Genomic DNA, 18,399 nt, shown 5'->3' with positions numbered 1-18,399 from the left:
GTCGCTGCTGCTGTTGAATCTATTCGCGAAAAAATGTCCGACTTCCGACAAGAAGAAGCTTCTGCTTCAAAGTGATTCGAACATTGCCTCAATCTGACCACCACTACACCGCACCTTGACCACAAGAATGAGGCCATCACAACACACAGTCGGATCGCTCAGAGCAGCACTACGAAGCCATGCCTCAGCTCGATCGTTGATCGTGGCCGCTCCAATATCCGCATCAGCACAAAGAGTTGCGTGTTGTCGTTCGCAACCCAACCAACAGCACTTCTCGTCCACTCCCCACACGCTCCGCGCTCCGGCATCCTCCTCTCCTTCCTCTTCCTCTACAACTCCTTCCACGTCTTCTTCCACTGAAGCGCCACCCTCAAAGGGCCCAATCCGCGATGAAGCCATCCTGCGCACTTCGGAATACGTCCGCCTCGTCGACCCCAAAACTGGCTCCCTCGCAGGGCCCTTCAACACCAAGCAGATCCTGGCCAAGCTAGACCGCTCCAAATTCTTCCTCCAGCAAGTCGCGCCCGCGCAGGCCTCCCGTGCCACTGTCTCCTATGATCCCGCCTCACCCTCCCCCGTCGACCCAGCCGTGCTCGTTCAATACGCGATCTGCAAACTGATCGACAAAAAAGAGGAGTTCGACCGGCTGCGCAACCTCAAACGCAAAGCCTCTGACCCGTCCACCCCCTCTTCACAAGCTGCGGCAGGCAGCTCGAGCAAGGAGGTGCAACTCACGTGGAGCGTCAGCCACAACGATCTTGCGCACAAATTGGGCAAGGCCAAAAAGGAAATGCTCAAGGGCGCGCGCATCAATGTCGTGGTCACCACCAAGGCAGGCGGCCGGAAGTACATCAAGGGGCTCAATCCGAAGGAGGATGAGAAGCGCGAGTTGATGCTGCAGCATATCGAGAAGTTTTTGTGTACAGAAGCGGCGCCAGGCGAGGAAGGAGAGGACGGGGGAGAGAAGGTCGACACAATCGCGAGGAGGTTGCAGGACGTCGAGTGGCAGAGAGGCGGCTCGGCGGCTGTCTTGTCATTTGAGGCTTTCCGGAACAAGTCGTAGCCTGTACCCTGCCCTCAGAGCATGCCAGACGTAACCAAACTACATTCAAATTTGCCTCACACACAGAACAACATCAACGAAGTGAACAATAACAACCGATCTATTCGTTTCGAAGACAGACAGAAAGGAACAAATTATAAGAATCGCGGCGCACCTCCTTGAGCATACGCACACGTCTACAACCACTCGATGGTCGCGGGCGGCTTGCTCGAGATGTCGAGCACCACCCTGTTGACGCCCTGCACCTCGTTGGTGATCCTGTTGGACACCTTGGACAGGAACTCGGCGGGGAAGGGGTACCACGTAGCCGTCATAAAGTCGGTCGTCGCGGCAGCACGCAGGGCGATGACCTGGTCGTACGTCCTCTTGTCGCCCTGCACACCCACGGCGCGCACAGGGAGAAGCACGGCAAACGCCTGCGAGATCTGGTCGTACAGCCCTGCCGCGCGGATCTCCTCGATGTAGATGCTGTCCGCGTGCTGGAGGATCTTGACCTGTTCCTTGGTCACGGGTCCCAAGATGCGGATGGCCAGACCGGGACCGGGGAAAGGGTGACGCCCGACCAGGTGAGCCGGGATGCCCAAGAGTCGGCCCAGCGCACGCACCTCGTCCTTGAACAGCTCGCGCAGCGGCTCGATGAGCTTGAGCTTCATATCCTCCAACAGACCGCCGACGTTGTGGTGTGTCTTGATGGTTGCCGAGGGACCTTTGAACGAGATGCTCTCGATCACGTCCGGGTAGAGCGTTCCTTGCAGCAGGTACTCGAACTTGCCCTTGGCCTCCTGCGGCTTGCCCGCAGCCAGCGCAGCCGCCTCCTCGTCCTCGGCCTGCTTCTCAAGCTTGGCCACCTCGGCTTCAAAGACGTGAATAAAAGTGTTGCCGATGATCTTGCGCTTCTGTTCCGGGTCCTCGACGTCCTTGAGCTTGGACAGGAACTGCTCGGATGCGTCAACAACCGTCAAGTTGACGCCGAGGTCCTTGGAAAGCATCTCGTAGACCTGGGCGGCCTCGTTGGTGCGCAGCACGCCGTTGTCGACCATGACGGCGTGGAAGCGGTCGCCGATGGCTTCGTGCATGAGCTTGGCGGCGACGGACGAGTCGACACCACCGGAGATGGCGCCGAGCACCTGACCTTTCGGGCCGACAATCTCGCGGATACGCTTGATCTCCTTGTCGATGAACGTCTCCATGGTCCAGTCGCGGCGGCAAGCGCAGATGTCGACAAAGCTGTCGAACAGTTCGACGCCACGCACCGAGTGAGTGACCTCCGGGTGGAATTGAACACCGAAGATAGGCTTGGACTTGTGTGCCATGGCGGCAAAGGGGGCGCTGGGTGTCTGGCCGATGACAACAAAGTCCTCGGGGGCCTTGGAAAGCTGGTCGCCGTGCGACATCCAGACCTGCACACTACCCTCCCAGTTCTTGAACAGCGCATCCACGTGGGGCACACCGGTCTTGACCACCTCGACCATAGCGTGACCATACTCGCGCTTGTCGTGAGGGTCCACCTTGCCGCCGTGGTTCCAAGCGATCTCCTGCAGGCCGTAACAGATTCCGAGCACGGGCACACCGGCGGTGAAGACGTCCGGGTCGACACGGGGGGCCACCTCGTCGTAAACCGAGTAGGGCGAGCCGGAAAGGATGATTCCCTTGGGCTTCCAGTCGAGGTCCTTGATCTTCTGGGTGCAGGGGAGCATCTCACAGTAGACGTTGAGTTCACGGCATCGTCGCGTGATGAGGTGCGAGTACTGCGATCCGAAATCGAGGATGAGGATCGAATCGTACTGCGAGTGAATGGCTTCAGACATGGTGGGCGACCTGGGGGTTTGGTGGTGGTCTATGAGGGTAGGGTAAGGCCAGCAAAAAGATGTTCTATCGAGCTTCGTGCAAAGACAGAAGCAAGCAGAAGAGGATGGGACGGACTATGTCCAAGAAGAAGAGAAGCAAGAAGGAGCGAGCCAGCTCGAAGTCCTGTAAGTAGGGTCTCGTGCCTCTCTCTTTCCTTATCCGAACCGTCAAAGCCTTCTTGCTGCGTCTTCCAAATTTTTTTGATGGAACTGCGAAAAAAAGTCAAATCTTGAATGCGGTCGAGTCAAGAAAATTTAGGTCGCGTCGTGCGTTGTGCGTCGAGCGTCGCTGCAGAGCTTTGCTTTTTTCGCAGCGCAGCAACTGTTAGGCCGGTTTCGACTTGCACCGGCAGGATTCAAGCTGTTTTGGCCGGCTCTTCAGACTTGTGCATGAGGCTGCAGCTCTTTTTGGCCGCCATCGACGCCACCTACAATCCCGCTGTTCATCGCTGCAACCACAGTTAACAGGTCATTGAGGACCAAGGAGCTACCGACTCGTTCATGCGGGTATGCAGCAACATGCCATCCTGACACTTGTTCGACATGCCGAAACTACAGGCAACCTCAACCGCTTACTTCAAGGTGTTACCGATTCGCCCGTGACGGTCCATGGCCAGGCACAGATCGATGCGCTGGCTCGTACCTGGGCCACCACGCTCATCGCCAATGCAGACGCATCTCTGCCCAAACAGCCATCGGTAGCCAGACTTGATCTACCACCGCCGTCACTCATCATATGCAGCCCTATAGGAAGGGCTCGCAAAACAGCCGAGGCGATACACCGTGCGTGCATCAGCACCGATGGCGAGAGTGCTGGTGTCTTTGAAGATATCAGTTCCGAAGGATCATCATCGAGGCTACAAGTCGCCACAGATCGACACTCGTAGTCCGGTCTAGCGCTGATTGTCGATCCTGGCTTGGCAGAAAAGGACTTTGGGTGGAAAGAGTCGACCCGAGGCGGTGTTCACGTAGCGGGCTATCCCAAGGGCCATGGCAGTGGAGAATCCCGTACCGATTTCTCAACAAGGGTCTTGAAAGTAGGGCTCGAGTGGCTCAATGCTGCCACTGCTCTCGCATCTTCGTCGTCACCAGCATCAGACCAAGCGATCCCGCACCTTGTCTTGGTCTCGCACGGCATGTGGATTTCCTCCTTCTTATCGGCGCATCCTCCGACCATTAGCACACAGGTTCCGGCTCAGCCGGGCTTCTTACCCTTTGCTGCGAACACGGGCATGTTCTGTCTCAAAGTGCAGTGTCGCGAACAAGGCTCAGCTGGTCCGAGCAGACCAGTCACAGAACTGTTCCGTGCCAACGACATCCGTCACTTGGAAAACGTCAAACCGCAGAAAGGTGGGATAGGCAGAGGGGCTTTTGACGAGAAGCAAACAAAACTCAGCTCATTCTTCGCAAGGCCTGCGGCGAGATCTACATCACAACAACGTCAATCAGATACCACGGAAGCGCAAGTCCTAGATGCCTCTCCGACCAAGAAGCGCAAGACGTAGCCGCTCCAATGATCAATTACCACTGCACATCATCGTCTCACTTCTGAGCTTGCATCGTCTACTCCTGCTTGCGCAGTCCCCACTTGATTCTAATGTGAAAGTTCTTATTGTGAAAGCGCATGAGGAGGAGGTATCAACGAGTTGCAGTCAAGGCCCGCTAGGTTCCGGCGTCCGGGCCGACATCCTTGGCTCGAACCGCAGCCTCAAGCGTTGTCGTCTGAACACCTTGTTCTACTGTTTTCTTTATTTTTATTTAAATTGAAAAATGACCTCCACTTTCGGATGTCGTGCTACTTCGACGTGGCCTGCTGCTGTTAACAACTTACTGCTTGTATGCGGGTTTGCCTCACACTTTCCCGCACAGTCGAGAAAAGCGGCTCGAGCTTTGACCCAAAAAGCTGACTTACGACCTGGATCACATCTGCGAACTACCTTACCTTCCGACTTTACTGAGCCATCCATCACCTCGCATCTACCTTTGATCCTTCCGCCAATCCGCCCTTCGGATCAAAGCTGTCGTCGCCAGCTCAAATCGCGTTTCTCTGCGCGGTCTCGCCATCTCGGTAACCAAGAACAACATCATCGGCGTTCGTCTTGACGTTACCGCTGCTGCACGGCACAGCTCGCCTAGAGACTTACTGTCACCATGGATCCTCCTTCCGCTGATAGTGGTGGCGGTGACTCTTCCGCATCACCACGCTCCAGCTCCATCAACCAGATGGCCTACTGCCATGAGTGCGGCATCGAGATCCGCCCTCTTATGACCCCTGATCCCACCTGCCCGCGCTGCAACGGCCAATTCGTCGAAATCATCGATCAGAACTCTGCAGGCCAGTCTGGTGACGACCAGGATGATGACTATGACGACGAAACCGACAACCCTTTCGCTCTTCCTGGCAGCCGCGATCCGTTCTCAGGCTTTGCATTCCGTACAGGCTCCATTCATGGTGGAGGGTCGCTTCCTCAGACCTTGAACAGTTTGCTTATGGCCTTGACTTCTGGCACTGCTCCAGGCCCCACTCCAGGCACACAACGCGATCCAGATGCGTCTGGCTTCTTAAACCAGCAGCAGTCGAATAGAAGCACTGATGCGGCCGATCGCGATCAGCAAGGATCCTCCTCGACCAACCGGTCCGGCTCCACCTCTTTTGGACCCTTTGGCTTGCAGTGGAACGTTCAGTATGGCTCGGGTGGCGGCGATCCGTATCGAGACCACTATCAGCGAGCTACCGAGCAGCCAAACGTAGACCAAAGGCGGCAGCACGACCTGAATGCCCCGCCTACGCTTTCCAACTTTCTTCGTTTCGCATTCGGTGGTGCCGACTCTACCGACGACAATGCTACCCACCGCAACTCGGAAGACACATACTTTCATGATGATGGCATGGGCGGAGCGGGCGGGGTTGCAGACGGTCGCCATTTCAATCATGACAATCGAGGCACCTATCATCAACCACCTCAGTCTCCCAGCAACGACACGACTGGGCGCAATACCGGCGGTCCTCAAGGCGGCAGCATGCGTGGCAGTGCAAACAACGACCTGCCTCCTGAGCTAGGTGCTTTGCGCAATCTGTTTACGGGACTGTTTGGCGAGCCAGGTGCGCAAGGCGGATCGCTGCTCGACTTGCTCGCGGCGGGTGCGCAAGGTGGAGCAGGTGGACCTCGTGGTCAGTGGGGCGACTATGTGTTGGGCCAGCAGGGCTTGGACGACATAATCAGCCAGCTCATGGAGCAGACGCAGGGCTCGACAGCTCCTCCGCCTGCCACAGAAGATGTCATTGACAAGCTCGAGAGGTTCACGCTCGATGACAAGCAGAGGATCGAAAAGGCCAGAAACCAGGATTGTCCAACGTGCAAAGACGAGTTTTTGCCGTCGCCTGCGGAGGCAGGTGATGCACAGACGGGAGAGCAGGAGAAGGACGAGGACGAGGAGCAGCAGCAGGATCTCATTTCGATGCCGTGTGGCCATATCTTCCACGTCGACTGCCTTGTGCCTTGGTTGAGGATGCACGGCACATGTCCGGTGTGCAGGATCAGCATCGCCAAGCCTCAAGAAGAGAGTGCTTCCAGCGGCCACAACGACAGCGAAAGTACTGGACAGCAGCCACCGACGGCTTCTGCAGCAGGATCAGGGCCGATTCCTGGCGGTTGGCCATCACCGCCCAACCCATTCACGTCGTTTTTTGGCAGCGGCAACGCCGACCAAGGGGTGCAGATTCCACGCGACTCGCCGGAAGCCACAACAACAACGTACCACCCGCAACCGCCGACGAGCACCACGGTCACGTCGACGGTGTATCCGACGGCGCCTGTGGCTTCGGGGATGGGTGGCGCGACGGGGGAGGTGGTGAACAGCATCATTTCGAGTCCGCCGATTGTAAGCGATCGCGAAGAGTTTTTCGCGGAGCCGGCTGAGGAGCAGCCGGCGAGTAGGGAGGAGATGCGTGAAACGCTCAGGCGTGCTGCTGAGGCAAGGAGAGTAGGAGGACGAGGAGCGACGAGTCAGCCTTCGCTCGAACCGGATGAGCTGGATTGATCGCCTGACTTTGGGTCTGCACATGCAATTTACACAGGCAGCCTTTGTTTTGCACCACATTGGTGTCTTGCGAACCCTTGTGCAATTTTGTGTGGGTGTAGGGGTGTGTCTTTCATTCGTCATCTTCGTCTCTTCGATAGGCGACCATGGCGTCGACTCTGTGAACGTGGGTGGAAAAGCTTCGGAGGCGGACCTGTTCGGCCTGGCCTTCTGCGATGAGTCTTGCATCCGAGTCGATCCACTCTGCGGGAGCTTCTGCGTCCTGATTTGTGTATGCGAGGATCTGGAAGGCACAGGGCTCCTCGAGGACGGGGAGGAAGGTGCAGGAGGCGGTGATCTGTTTGATGATTGCTGCGATTTCTGCGCGGACCTGGGCGTCTGTCTTTTTGACTTGCGGAGCGGCAGCGGCTGGGGAGTCTTCGGAGGCGAGAGGGGTGTTGATGACATCGACATCGAACTGCCAGCGTTCGCGGGTCTCGCCTGAGTCCTTTTCGACGATGACGACGACCAGGCGCGTAACGTCGCCGCGTTCGAGCCAGACTTTGAGCTGCGCCATGGCGGTTTCGAGGTATTCGATCAGCCCGTCGTCGGTGGTCACGAGCATCTGAAGGCCGTACTTCTTGACAGTTTTGAAGTCGTCCGAGGGGTAGATGCTGCGTTGGTAGAGGATGGACTGGACGGAATAGTTGAAGAACTCGTGCACGAGCGCCGTGGACCCTTTGAGGGTCAGGTGCGTCCGTGTCGCTGCTGTCGCCTGCGCCGTCGCCATGATTGTGGTATTGTGCAAGTGTGTTTGCAGCTGTTTGCTACCGTGAAGGTCGATGAGATGCCCAGTCTGTTGAGCCGTTCCTGGAGAGTGGTGGTTGGCAGTACTGTCGAATGGTAGCAAATGTCGAAAGCAACACTTTTTGGACGAGATCAACACCTTTTGGTCCGCTCTGCTACCACTGCATATCGCGCTCCCCTCGCCCAAAAAGTAACACTCGATTTTTACGGCCGTGTCGTTGCAACGCCGCTTTCCACTGTCAATCACGTGTCGCCTTCCATTTTCGCAACTTCACTCAATGTTAGACCGTTGTTTTCGCTCCGTGGATTTCGCGCGCCACGAGCATCGGAAGTCACGGCGTCGCTTTGGTTCCTCCTTTTCCGTTCCTAGTCTACCAACTCTCTCTTAGTGGGCTTGGCGGGGCAACTGTCCCACATGGTAGCAAACAACACAAGCGATGCAAACGACTCACTGAACAGCATACGTCCGTTGTCGCAATGAAGGCACAAGCCTACGGTGGGACGCAGCAGACAAGCCGAAGAGAGGCAGACGCCACACTGGCTGATCTTTGTTAGCGGGTTGGTAGCAACCTTGCATATGTGAAGGCTGGGTCATTTGACCGTCGTCGACTCCTTTGCCGTGAGAAAGAGCAAGCGCGAGAACGAGGGCTGACAAGGACCTTCAATGGACCCGTGCGGCAAAGGGTAAGCATTCGAAGAAGAGGTAGATCCTGACAAGCGGTTCCAGCCCCGCAACGTCCGTGCAGCGAACGGCAAATTGGCTGACTGTCACTTACTCGTACTGTGTCTTATTGGCTCTTCGTTTATATAACCGAACGCTGGTCCTTGCCTCCTCTCTTAACACCATCATCGTCCCGCTCTTTCTCTTTTCGCTTTCATCTTTGCTCAAGTGTCGCCTTTCGCAACAATGTCTTCCACCAACGGCGACACCTCGCCACCCAACTTCATCAACCAGTCTCCCCTCCCCTGTATCATCGACAATGCCCCCTTCGCCCCTGCCAACACCTACGCCGTTTATCGCACCGATCAGCCCTCCTCCGCGCCTCGCGATGTGACGCACAAAGTGCACAGCATCTCCGCCGCGGACGTCTCCCGCGTCGTCGAGTCCTCACACGCCGCCTTCCCCGGTTGGAAGGCAACCCCTGTCGCACGTCGACGCGAAATCCTCCTCAAAGCATGCGCCCTCCTCAACGAGCGTATTCCCGAGTACGCCGCCAACACCATGGCCGAGACCGTGCTCTCTCGCGGAATGGCAGGCTTCGAGCTCGCCGTCCTCGCCACGGGCCACCTCCAGTCGGCTGCCGAAAGCATGACCCACGCTCTAAAGAGCGAGGTTCTGCCTCCCGGGGCAGACGGCGCCATGAAGATTGTCAAGCGCGAGCCCTTCGGCGTCGTGCTGGGTATCGCACCTTGGAATGCGCCCTTTATTCTCGGGCTGAGGTCGGTGCTGTACGCGATCGCAGCGGGAAACACCGCCATTCTCAAGACGTCTGAGTTTGCCCCGCGTGTGCATCTCAGCGTGGCACAGATTCTTATCGACGCCGGACTTCCCAAGGGCGTGCTCAACGTCGTACACGTCGACCCACAACACGCTCCCGAAGTCACCGAAGCGCTCATCGCCCACCCCCGCGTTCGCAAGCTCAACTTCACCGGCTCCACCCGCGTTGGACGCATCATTGCCGCCACCGCCGCCAAGTATCTCAAACCCGTTGTACTCGAGCTTGGCGGCAAGGCACCGCTGATCGTGCTCGAAGACGCCGACCTGGACCTGGCCGCCAACGGCATCCTGTTTGGAGGCTACTTGAACAGCAACCAGATCTGCATGGCGGTGAACAATGTGCTCGTGCACGCCAATGTTGCGGACAAGCTCACACAGACGTTGCAGACGCTGTTTAGCCAACACCGCGAGGTGTTTACAGCTAAGTTGGCGCAGGGGATGGAGGACAGGCATGCGCTGCGCTCGCTGTTCACTGCAGCCTCGGCGGACCGCTTGCAGGTGCTGTACAAGGATGCGACTTCCAAGGGCGCAAAGGTGGTTGTGGGAGAGGCAGGGTTCGATGGCGCGCTCGTGCAGCCCATCATCCTCTCCCCCGTCGACAAGAGCATGAAGATCTACACAGAAGAAACCTTCGGCCCCGTCCTGTCGATCATCACCTTCACCTCGCCCGCCGAGGCTGTCGAGATCGCCAACACGCCCGACTACGGCCTGGCCGCCAGCATCTACACGCGCGACCAAGTCCTGGGTCTGGAGCTCGCCGACCAGATCGAATCTGGCCAGGTCCACATCAACAGCCAGAGCGTCCACGACGACCCCTCCATGCCCCACGGCGGCTGGAAACACAGCGGCTACGGCAGGTTCAACGGTGTTGAGGGCGTCAGAGAATTTACTCAGACCAAGGGCATTACTTGTCAGAAGGGCGCCCCTACGCCGTTCCACTACGTTTGATGCATGGTCTCGTTCCCTTTCTTGGTGTACTCGGTTCGGCTCTCAAAATAAGACTCTTCGCACCGCGTGTAGCCCTGTTCGCTCGCTCCTGAGGACTGATCGTGTCGCTGAGTCGGACGAACTGTGTCGGGTGACGATCTGCTTCCATGCGGTGTGCTACTGAGTCCGTCCGAGTCCGGATTCGACAAAGTCTTTGTTCGACTGTGTGGCAGGACGCGGCGACTCTGTTTTTCATAGCCCCATTTTCATTCGGCATTTCGCAGTACCGCCACCTCCTCCTTTCAGACCACCTCTCACACACGCGCCCCTTGCCGTCTCGTAGATTCACACCTCACAAGCAGCTCAGCTCCAATGCAATTCCATTGTACTGTACCCCGTGAGCAAGGCTAGCCATCCAAAAAGCGCAACAACATTCTCAGCGTCTCGTCCGCTGGATCTTTGTACTGCTGTGGTTCCGCCGGCTGCTGCTGCTGCTGCTGCTGCTGCTGCTGCTGAAACACACCACCGTTGCCCGCATACTCGCCGACCCCTTGTCCACCACTGCCACCGCTAAACATGAGACTGTTCCACGGCGGCGGATGCCCCATGGTCGACGACCAGCCGACTCCGGCCATGTCCATGCCCGTAGCGCCCGTGCCACCGTTCTGTTGCGCTACCGCTGCCGCGGCCGCGATCGCGTCCAACCCTTCCCTGTCAAAGCTGCTGCCATTGTTGAAAAACAGCCCTCCACCATTGTCCTGCCCAGGCGCCGCACCTGCTGTTGAGTTTGCGCTCCCGCCGTTGAACCATCTTGCCGGTGCACCGCTGGCCGTCTGTGCGCCAGAGATGTTGCCCGAGTAAAACATGTCGGTGTTGTTCGAGAGCAGCGTAAAGTTGGTCGACTGCGCAAACCCGCTTCCACCCAAAGTGGAAGTGGCCCCTCCCGCCATCGCTCCGCCGTTCAACGCACCCACACCGTCGTTTCCGTTGCCACCGGCACCGCCGCCATTACCACCGGACCCGAACGCTGCACTACCACCACCTCCGTTGGCGTTGCCGAATAGCGAGCTCTGCCCACCCAACGCCGTGGCGCTCTCACCCGCATTCCCGGCCTTTCCAGCCGGTGCGCCATGGCTCGCCTTACCCGCGCTCCGTCGGTCGGCCCCGGCTCCAGCAGCGTGCCTAGGCACAGCATTCCTGGGCCGCAACAGCGACTCGAGATACTTGGCAACATGCAACACCGTATCCTCCTCTGTAATGCTAGCTCGGCGGCATGCAGCACTCGTCTGATCGATCAGCTGAATATTGGACCGCAAATACCCCGGCCCGAGCGGCGGCTGCGACTTGACGGTAGCCAGACTGCACAGCAGCACGGCTGCATGCGTCGTCTGCATGATCGTTGCGTCCGGCGCCGAGAGCAGCCGTTGCGGCGGGAGAGCACACAGAGTCTCCAGCACACCTCGCGCCCCCTCGACACACGGCCAAAAGGCAGGCATGGCCATGAGATTCACCATCCCTGGGTCGAGGCCGCTCGACAGGTGCGATCTGCCCGAGACCGAGTCGCGCTCCTCCTTCTCTCGCGTCGTGGAGCGCCGATGGTGGTTGCGCACAATCTCCTGGTGCTCCTGCAGAGCCGCCTGCTTGAGGCTCGACTTGAGCACGAGCGAAGAGACATACGTCTTGATGTTATCCTTCCACAGCTTGAGGCATAGACGCTGGCATCGACGCTGATACGCGACGGGATCGTCGGGCTGCGCCTCTTCGTCCGCCGCATCCTCGCGCAAGCCGAGCGCTTCGTGCCAGCGTGCGTTCCACTCGTACAGGTCCGAGAGGAAGGCAGGCATCATGATGCTGGGTCCATCCGACGTCGCCGAGGTGAGCGCCTCGATGCGATCGTACAGCTCGACATATTTGCCCTGAATGCGGCGCAGATCGGTCGATGCGCAAACAAAGGCATCCGTAGGAATCGAGCCATCGTTCTTCCACCACGTCTGACATCGACGGATGAGCACGTTGTCGGCCGAAATCGAGTGAGTCGTGATCTTGTTCGAGATCTGCTGCGACTTGTCCTGCACAAAGAGCATGAGAAACGTCCTCTGTCGATTGCGGAATCGTCTTTGCACCGCTTCGTACCGCTGTCGCCCTGCCTGGTCCAAGGTGGACTCGTTTGGCTTGACACAGCTGGGCATCTCGGCGTGAAGCTGGATGTCCATCGCCAGACGGAAGGCATAGCCAACTTGAATGACACTGAGACCGTCGTCAAGCGGCTTCCAGCTGGCGAGGATGAAGAACGCCTGGCAGCACAGCACAGTGCGATCGCCATCGACAAAGGCACTCGCAGCATGCTGGCGCGCCTGGTCGTGGATGCGACGCCGGATTTGCAGTGCATACTCATCGGCTGCCTTCGGACTCCGATCCGTCAACGGATCTTCATAGGCAAGGTCCCAGTCGCTTTCCGGGACATGCTCGTTGCGTTGCGCGCGCATTATGAGATGCTGAGCCGCTGGCCTTTTCGAGTATCGCGATCCGACGTAGAGCAGCACGGTGTAGAGAAATGAGGATCGCTTCCTCACAAAGTCGTGTGTATGCAGCGACGGATCGAACACGCCGCTCCACGCATTGCAGTCGTGCATGAAGAGGTCGAAGAGCGCCCGTGCTGCCGGCTCGGTGAGGATGCCTTCAGTGATAGGATCGTCGAATTTGGGCTGGGTGCACTGCGTAGCCAGCGGATTGCGGTCGTCGGCCACAATGCCAGGCGTTCCGCAATCGGGCTGGTCCGAGACCTCGAACGGTTTGAGCATGACGCGCAGTGTCAAGGGCTGTTCGGCAATGAGCTCGAAGCTTTCATTGGCAGCGTTTGTGTCGGCGGCGGTAGTGGTGCCTGGAGGCGGAGGGGTTGCACCTAATTCGCTGTTGGCATCGTCGTCGTTGCCTTCGACGCTGGTGATCATGTTGTTGGTGACGAGCGTGTACGGAGCGCCTCTCCTCCTCTCCAGAGAACGCATCGCCTGCTGCATGGCTTGGGTCATGCGTCTGACGTCTACGCCAAAAAGGTTTTTGGGGTCGAGAGCATTGCGACTGTCGGGTGGAGGTGCAAAGGCAGACAGGGGCTGTTTCTTGGAGAAGAACCCCGAAGTTGGAGAGACAGCACGTCGTGTGTCCTCGTCCAGGTCCATGCTCTGCCGCGCATCCGCATAGGGAGCTGCCATGCCGTTGTGATCCGCTGAATAGGGAGGTGCAGGAAAGGCGCTGTCGGGAGCCGAGCTCCATCGCACCCCGGGAGAAGCGGCGGAAGAGGCAGACCCGGTCTTGACTGGATTGGTGGCAGACGCTGTGATGCTGCTTGCTGAGGCGGATTTGCGTGCACCGAGACGAGCGTTTTGTTGGACCGGGGACGCGTTGGTGGCGTAGGCAGCTTCTGCCAGCAGTGTGAGATCACGACCTTGGAGCTTGCTCTTTGGTTTCCTGCCGCGCTTGTGCTGGACAAAGAGGCACTCAAAACTGAAGCGCTGGCATCGCTGACAACTCCCCTCGTCGTCTGAAGGTAGACATCGGACTTTGGCCAAACGGCATTCAAGGCAAGCCTGGCCACCACGCGGCTTTTCAGAGGGTGTCGAAGGGTGCTCCTTTTTGACTTGAGGCGTCGAGGAAGCTGAGCCCGGAGGCTCGGCGGACGAGGCGTTGAGAGTATCATCTCTTCTTACCGAGGCTGGGGCGTCCATGTTACGGCCGGAGTTGGTAGGAGATTGAGATGAGGGGCTGGATGATGCGCGCTGATGTGGTGAAATGATGGAGGCAAGGTCACTCTTGAGATCTGAGAGGTGCGACGAGCCGAGAGTGGTGAGAGCGCGGGCTGGTTTGGCTGAAGACTGGGATGGGGTCGACGGGGCAGCTTCAGTTGGATGCTGTAGCGGCGAGCGCGGTCGATGGGATTGGGGCGCGGAGGGTGAAGAGGTGGCGTCGTTGTTGTTGTGGCGAGAGGACGACGTGGCCGGATAGGGATGCGAAGAGGGATGGACTAAGCCAGAGTAGGGCGTTGAAGCGTGGCCAATGACATGATGGTGCTGACCAAGATAGCGTGCTGAAGATGCACTTGCAGAAGTGACAGATGCTGCGGACGGTGCAGGCCGAGGAGCGATGAGTGGATGGGTACGTGAAGAGGGCGAGGCGGTGTGGTCGAGCGCGATGGATGGAGAACCGCGCAGGTCACTCGTAGCATAGGGGGATCTTGCTTGTCGCGGGGAAGGAGCAGCAGCGTCAATGTCGTGATCTTCGCGTTCCGAGTCCGAATGATGCTGCGAGTAAGCCGACGAGTGAGATCGCGAATGAATGGAGCGGGAGTAGGATTCCGCGTCGTCGTTGCGTGCCGAGTGAGGATGGTGATGGTGTGGAAGCGGCTGAGGATGTCGCTGCTGCTTGGTGTTGAGCTCGTGGAAGTGTGGAAGCTGCGTCTGCGCGTGCCTCGGCGGAGGAGCAGGAGAGGGAGAGCGTTGACGCTTGAGTGAGCGTGGCTCTGAGGACAAATCCATGGTAGAACTACGTGCGATCAGTGACTACGGCGATGTCACCGACTGCGGTGCTGAAGACAACCAAGACGAGTCACGCTGTGTGGAGAAGGCAGAAAGGTCCGATAGATGCGTTCGGAGGGAAGGGATGCGAGTCGAGTCGAGTCAGACAACGTGTTGGTCGGCAAGGAATAACCGAACTCAGCTCGATCCACTCCGGCCTGGCTTGTGACTGTAGCTCCTTGACAGCTGAGTGACTGAGAGCTGTTTGTTGATCGTGAACCAGTTGTATACGTCTCTCTGACAAGTATGCGCACTTCAGATAGAACGCAGTGACGGAAAGTCCGAAAGGTACGGCGTAACGCGTGGTTATGAGCGCGCGAGAGAGAGAGAGAGAGCGCAGAAAGAAGAGTCACAAACTTCGCATCCTGCCACGGCGCTTTGATCGGAATGGTTCCGGCCCTTTTTTTTCTCGCTCTTCTTTTCAGAACTCAGAAGGCAAGCAAAAGCCGACTCAGGTTCAGGTCGTGCTCTTGCGGATGCCTTTTTGTGCTAAGCAGCGGGGCTCGGTGCCTCCGCTGTTGCACCCTGCAGCAATATCGCTTCCTGGCTCACCTTGTCAGACTCACTCTTGGCCTCTTTCACTTCTCACACTCACTGCCACACACTTCAACTCGCTAATCCACCACCATCTTCACCTCTTCGGCAGCTTTCCTAGCAAAACGACGATGGGGATCGTGACTGACGACACGTAGGGCGTCCTATCCGATCGTCTGACCCGACAGGATGACGACTCATAGCAAACGAACCCGCAGCGGTTACTTTTACGACTCGCCCGCTTCTGTTGACAAGGCCGACTTGGATCAGCTGTCTAGTGGTTCTTCGAAAAATCTGCGGCGTTTGCAAGGCAAAGGCAGCAACAATGTGGCGCATATCTTGGAACACGGCGAGCACATCGCAAGTCTCGAGGGCGACACTGTGGATCCCAACTGGATTCCAACCACACCGCAATCATCGCTCGCGTCTTCTATTGGCTCTTCGCGCTTCTTACTTCGTACTGGCATGATCTCGAACGTGCTTGCCGCACCTCGCTTGCCCTTTGCTGGCTCTGCACATACCCTGAGCCAGGCGCTCAGCTATCGCTACTCGGCTCAGCAGCAGCACATACAAGCGTCACAATTTCTTTTCCGTGGATCGCTCCGAGGGCATACGTCATGCGTCAATGCGCTGGCCATCTCCAAAGGACAGGGAAGGTGGCTCGCAAGTGCGGGTGACGACACGGAGATCCACATTCGCGACTTGTTCGTCAATCTACGCGACGACGCCCAGACCGTTCCGCTGCTCGTCCTGAAAGGACACGAATCCAACATCTTCTCCCTCGACTGGTCTGCCCAGAACCAATACCTCTTTTCCACCGGCAACGACAGTCAGATCCTCCACTATGATGTCGAGCACTCGCAGATCCCTATTCGCGGCGCTGTTCCGTGTGCGCCTCAAGGCAGATCACCGCTCAATGCCAACCCTATTGGCGCACACGACGACTCGGTTCCTCAGCTTTCCGCCCACCCGACCAACCCGAATCTGCTCTTGAGCTGCGACGATGGCGGCGAGCTCAAACTCATCGATATTCGCATCCCACACGACAGCGTTGCCGCGGCTCGTTCCGACTTTGTTGCTGGCTTCTCATCCGTCCAGTGGAATCCCAACGCTTCGGACGGCAACACGTTTGCTGCTGCTACTTGCGGTCGTATCACCGGCAGCACACGACTTTACGACGTGCGCCAGTGCTTCTCGTCGGACAAGAATCACCCTCTCTCCAGCAAGGATGCTGTTCTTAGCTACCACACCGCTCTGATGCAACATTCATCCACTCGCGGCCTCATCGCAGCTGCCGCCGAGACCAACAGCATTTGTTTCGATCCACAAGGTCATTTCTTGGCCTCGAGCATCTCACGTTACCACCCTACCATCTACAGCGTCAACGACCCGGATCCGCTCCTTACACTCGAATCCACCGTCGCAGAGGATCTCGTTGAGGATCAATATTATCAATGGCAAGGCGTACCCGTCGGCACCCCCACCGCACCGAAAAGGCTTTCATCCTGCTGCACCATCAAGCACGGCTCGTTCGGTCTGCAGGCTCACACCGGCAAGCTCCACTACGCCATCGGAAGCGACGACTTCCGCGCTTACGTCTTCGAGATTCCAGACCGCGACGAGCTTTTGCTTCGGCGTGAATTTGTCAACCGACGACAATGGATCCGAGAGAACTCTAGGCTGCATGTTCTGAGGAGACAACAGAAGACCCAGTCGGAAGCAAGGTCTCAAGTCCAACATCAAAGCGGCTCTCAGACCGCCCAAGATGAACAGGACAGCGACGGAGACAGCGACTTTGAAGCTGGCATGGTTGCAGAGAGGCACGTCGACCACGACTCAGAAGTCGCTTATTGTGCCGGGTCCATTTTACGTGCCGACAACATTGTGCGACCCGCCAGGATCCAAAAGCAGGCTTTTGTGCTGTGCGGCGGCCGAAGCATCATCAACACGGCCCTCATCCACCCCACTCTACCCCTCATCTTGACTGCCGGTATCGTCTCGGAGATCGACGTTCACTCGGCTGCGCCATTGAACTCCTTAGATATCTACGCGGAGCGCGAAAAAGCAATCCAGACCGGAGGTACGCGTTTTCGATTCCTTCTTCCTCCCAAGATACCGCTGGACGATACATCCGACGAGTCGGAAACGAACTCTGACGACGAAGACGAAGGCGACGTCGGCATCAACGACATCAACGACAGCGATGAGGACCAAGATGACAATCAAGGCGATCAACAGAGTCAAGGCGAACAGGCACATGTAGGAGGCGCCTACCACCCAACTGAAGTCGGCGACAGTAGCAACGGAGATGCTCAGAATGGCGTCGCTGACTTTGAGGCCAATACTGCAGGTGCCCGGGAACCACGTCAAGCCACAGTGCAAGACTTTTTGACCGCCATGCGAAATGATCCAATGTACAGCACCGCAGCGCCATTGGGCTACCACCACGACCGCCACATCGGCACGTACTCGCTCTCGCATGTTTCACCTGATCTCTTGCCTTCGGCGTCTTCCGCCTCCTCAGTATCGGGGTTGGATGCCGATGTCGACGCCCACACGCCCACCAGCTCATCCTCGGTCTCTGACGAAGGGATGGAAGGCTCTAATCTCGGCTCTCGACACTCCGTAGACTACGCCCGGCACCGGCACCGGTACAGGAACGATGGCTACGGCTCAACTTCGGCTGGCACGTCAGAACTCGAAGAAGACGAGGCGGTGGAGCGGAGAAATGCCTTTCAGGGAGAAGATGAATACGACGGCTCGGCCAACGGCAAACTGTGGGCCACGTTGCGAACGATGGACAGTCAGGGGCGGATGCTGAAGCAGATGTATCTGTTTGACGAGCTGTTGCGCAGGGATGAGCTGCGCTCGCTGACCGCTGGGTTCCGAAAGGTGCCTCACTATGCAGGCGGAGAGGGCGAGGGCAGAGATTTCACATGTGGCAGCTGCGAGGGGCGCATCGACACTGACGAGTAGGCATAGAGCGGTGCTGCTGCGGCCCTAATTCAAAAAGCGTGGCAGCTTCAAGATGGTGTCGTAGAAGACCATGTGGTTTCAACAGGATGGTGTGTGTGCACACTCGAGTGGACGTGGACAGCTGAAGGTAACGTTAGGCTTCAAGAAACGCGTTCCTGA

The 18,399-nt window shown here is 57.9% G+C and overlaps 7 protein-coding genes across 7 annotated transcripts; 4 read left to right on the top strand and 3 right to left on the bottom strand.

The window, feature by feature from the left end:
• Positions 1–127: 127 nt before the first annotated feature.
• EX895_001487 (uncharacterized protein) lies at positions 128–1,063 on the top strand (the record flags this gene model as incomplete). Its single annotated transcript, XM_029882086.1, has 1 exon — positions 128–1,063. One exon carries the CDS (start codon positions 128–130, stop codon positions 1,061–1,063), a length of 936 nt encoding a protein of 311 aa, XP_029741687.1.
• A 176-nt stretch (positions 1,064–1,239) lies between these two features.
• On the bottom strand, positions 1,240–2,871 carry EX895_001486 (uncharacterized protein; the record flags this gene model as incomplete). The annotated part of the gene is made up of 1 exon (XM_029882085.1): positions 1,240–2,871. The coding sequence occupies one exon, from the start codon at positions 2,869–2,871 to the stop codon at positions 1,240–1,242; it is 1,632 nt and encodes a 543-aa protein (XP_029741686.1).
• A 2,190-nt stretch (positions 2,872–5,061) lies between these two features.
• On the top strand, positions 5,062–6,951 carry EX895_001485 (uncharacterized protein; the record flags this gene model as incomplete). Its single annotated transcript, XM_029882084.1, has 1 exon — positions 5,062–6,951. One exon carries the CDS (start codon positions 5,062–5,064, stop codon positions 6,949–6,951), a length of 1,890 nt encoding a protein of 629 aa, XP_029741685.1.
• A 112-nt stretch (positions 6,952–7,063) lies between these two features.
• EX895_001484 (uncharacterized protein) lies at positions 7,064–7,720 on the bottom strand (the record flags this gene model as incomplete). Its single annotated transcript, XM_029882083.1, has 1 exon — positions 7,064–7,720. One exon carries the CDS (start codon positions 7,718–7,720, stop codon positions 7,064–7,066), a length of 657 nt encoding a protein of 218 aa, XP_029741684.1.
• Positions 7,721–8,644: 924 nt separating this feature from the next.
• On the top strand, positions 8,645–10,183 carry EX895_001483 (uncharacterized protein; the record flags this gene model as incomplete). The annotated part of the gene is made up of 1 exon (XM_029882082.1): positions 8,645–10,183. The coding sequence occupies one exon, from the start codon at positions 8,645–8,647 to the stop codon at positions 10,181–10,183; it is 1,539 nt and encodes a 512-aa protein (XP_029741683.1).
• A 386-nt stretch (positions 10,184–10,569) lies between these two features.
• Positions 10,570–14,691, bottom strand: EX895_001482 (uncharacterized protein; the record flags this gene model as incomplete). Its single annotated transcript, XM_029882081.1, has 1 exon — positions 10,570–14,691. The coding sequence occupies one exon, from the start codon at positions 14,689–14,691 to the stop codon at positions 10,570–10,572; it is 4,122 nt and encodes a 1,373-aa protein (XP_029741682.1).
• Positions 14,692–15,453: 762 nt separating this feature from the next.
• Positions 15,454–18,240, top strand: EX895_001481 (uncharacterized protein; the record flags this gene model as incomplete). The annotated part of the gene is made up of 1 exon (XM_029882080.1): positions 15,454–18,240. The coding sequence occupies one exon, from the start codon at positions 15,454–15,456 to the stop codon at positions 18,238–18,240; it is 2,787 nt and encodes a 928-aa protein (XP_029741681.1).
• Between the last annotated feature and the right edge of the window lie 159 nt (positions 18,241–18,399).

The sequence above is a fragment of the Sporisorium graminicola genome, chromosome SGRAM_11, assembly GCF_005498985.1.
Source record: "Sporisorium graminicola strain CBS 10092 chromosome SGRAM_11, whole genome shotgun sequence".
Lineage (NCBI taxonomy): Eukaryota > Fungi > Basidiomycota > Ustilaginomycetes > Ustilaginales > Ustilaginaceae > Sporisorium > Sporisorium graminicola.
The sequence above is the reverse complement of the archived record's forward strand: the minus strand, read 5'-3'. Positions and strand labels throughout refer to the sequence as shown.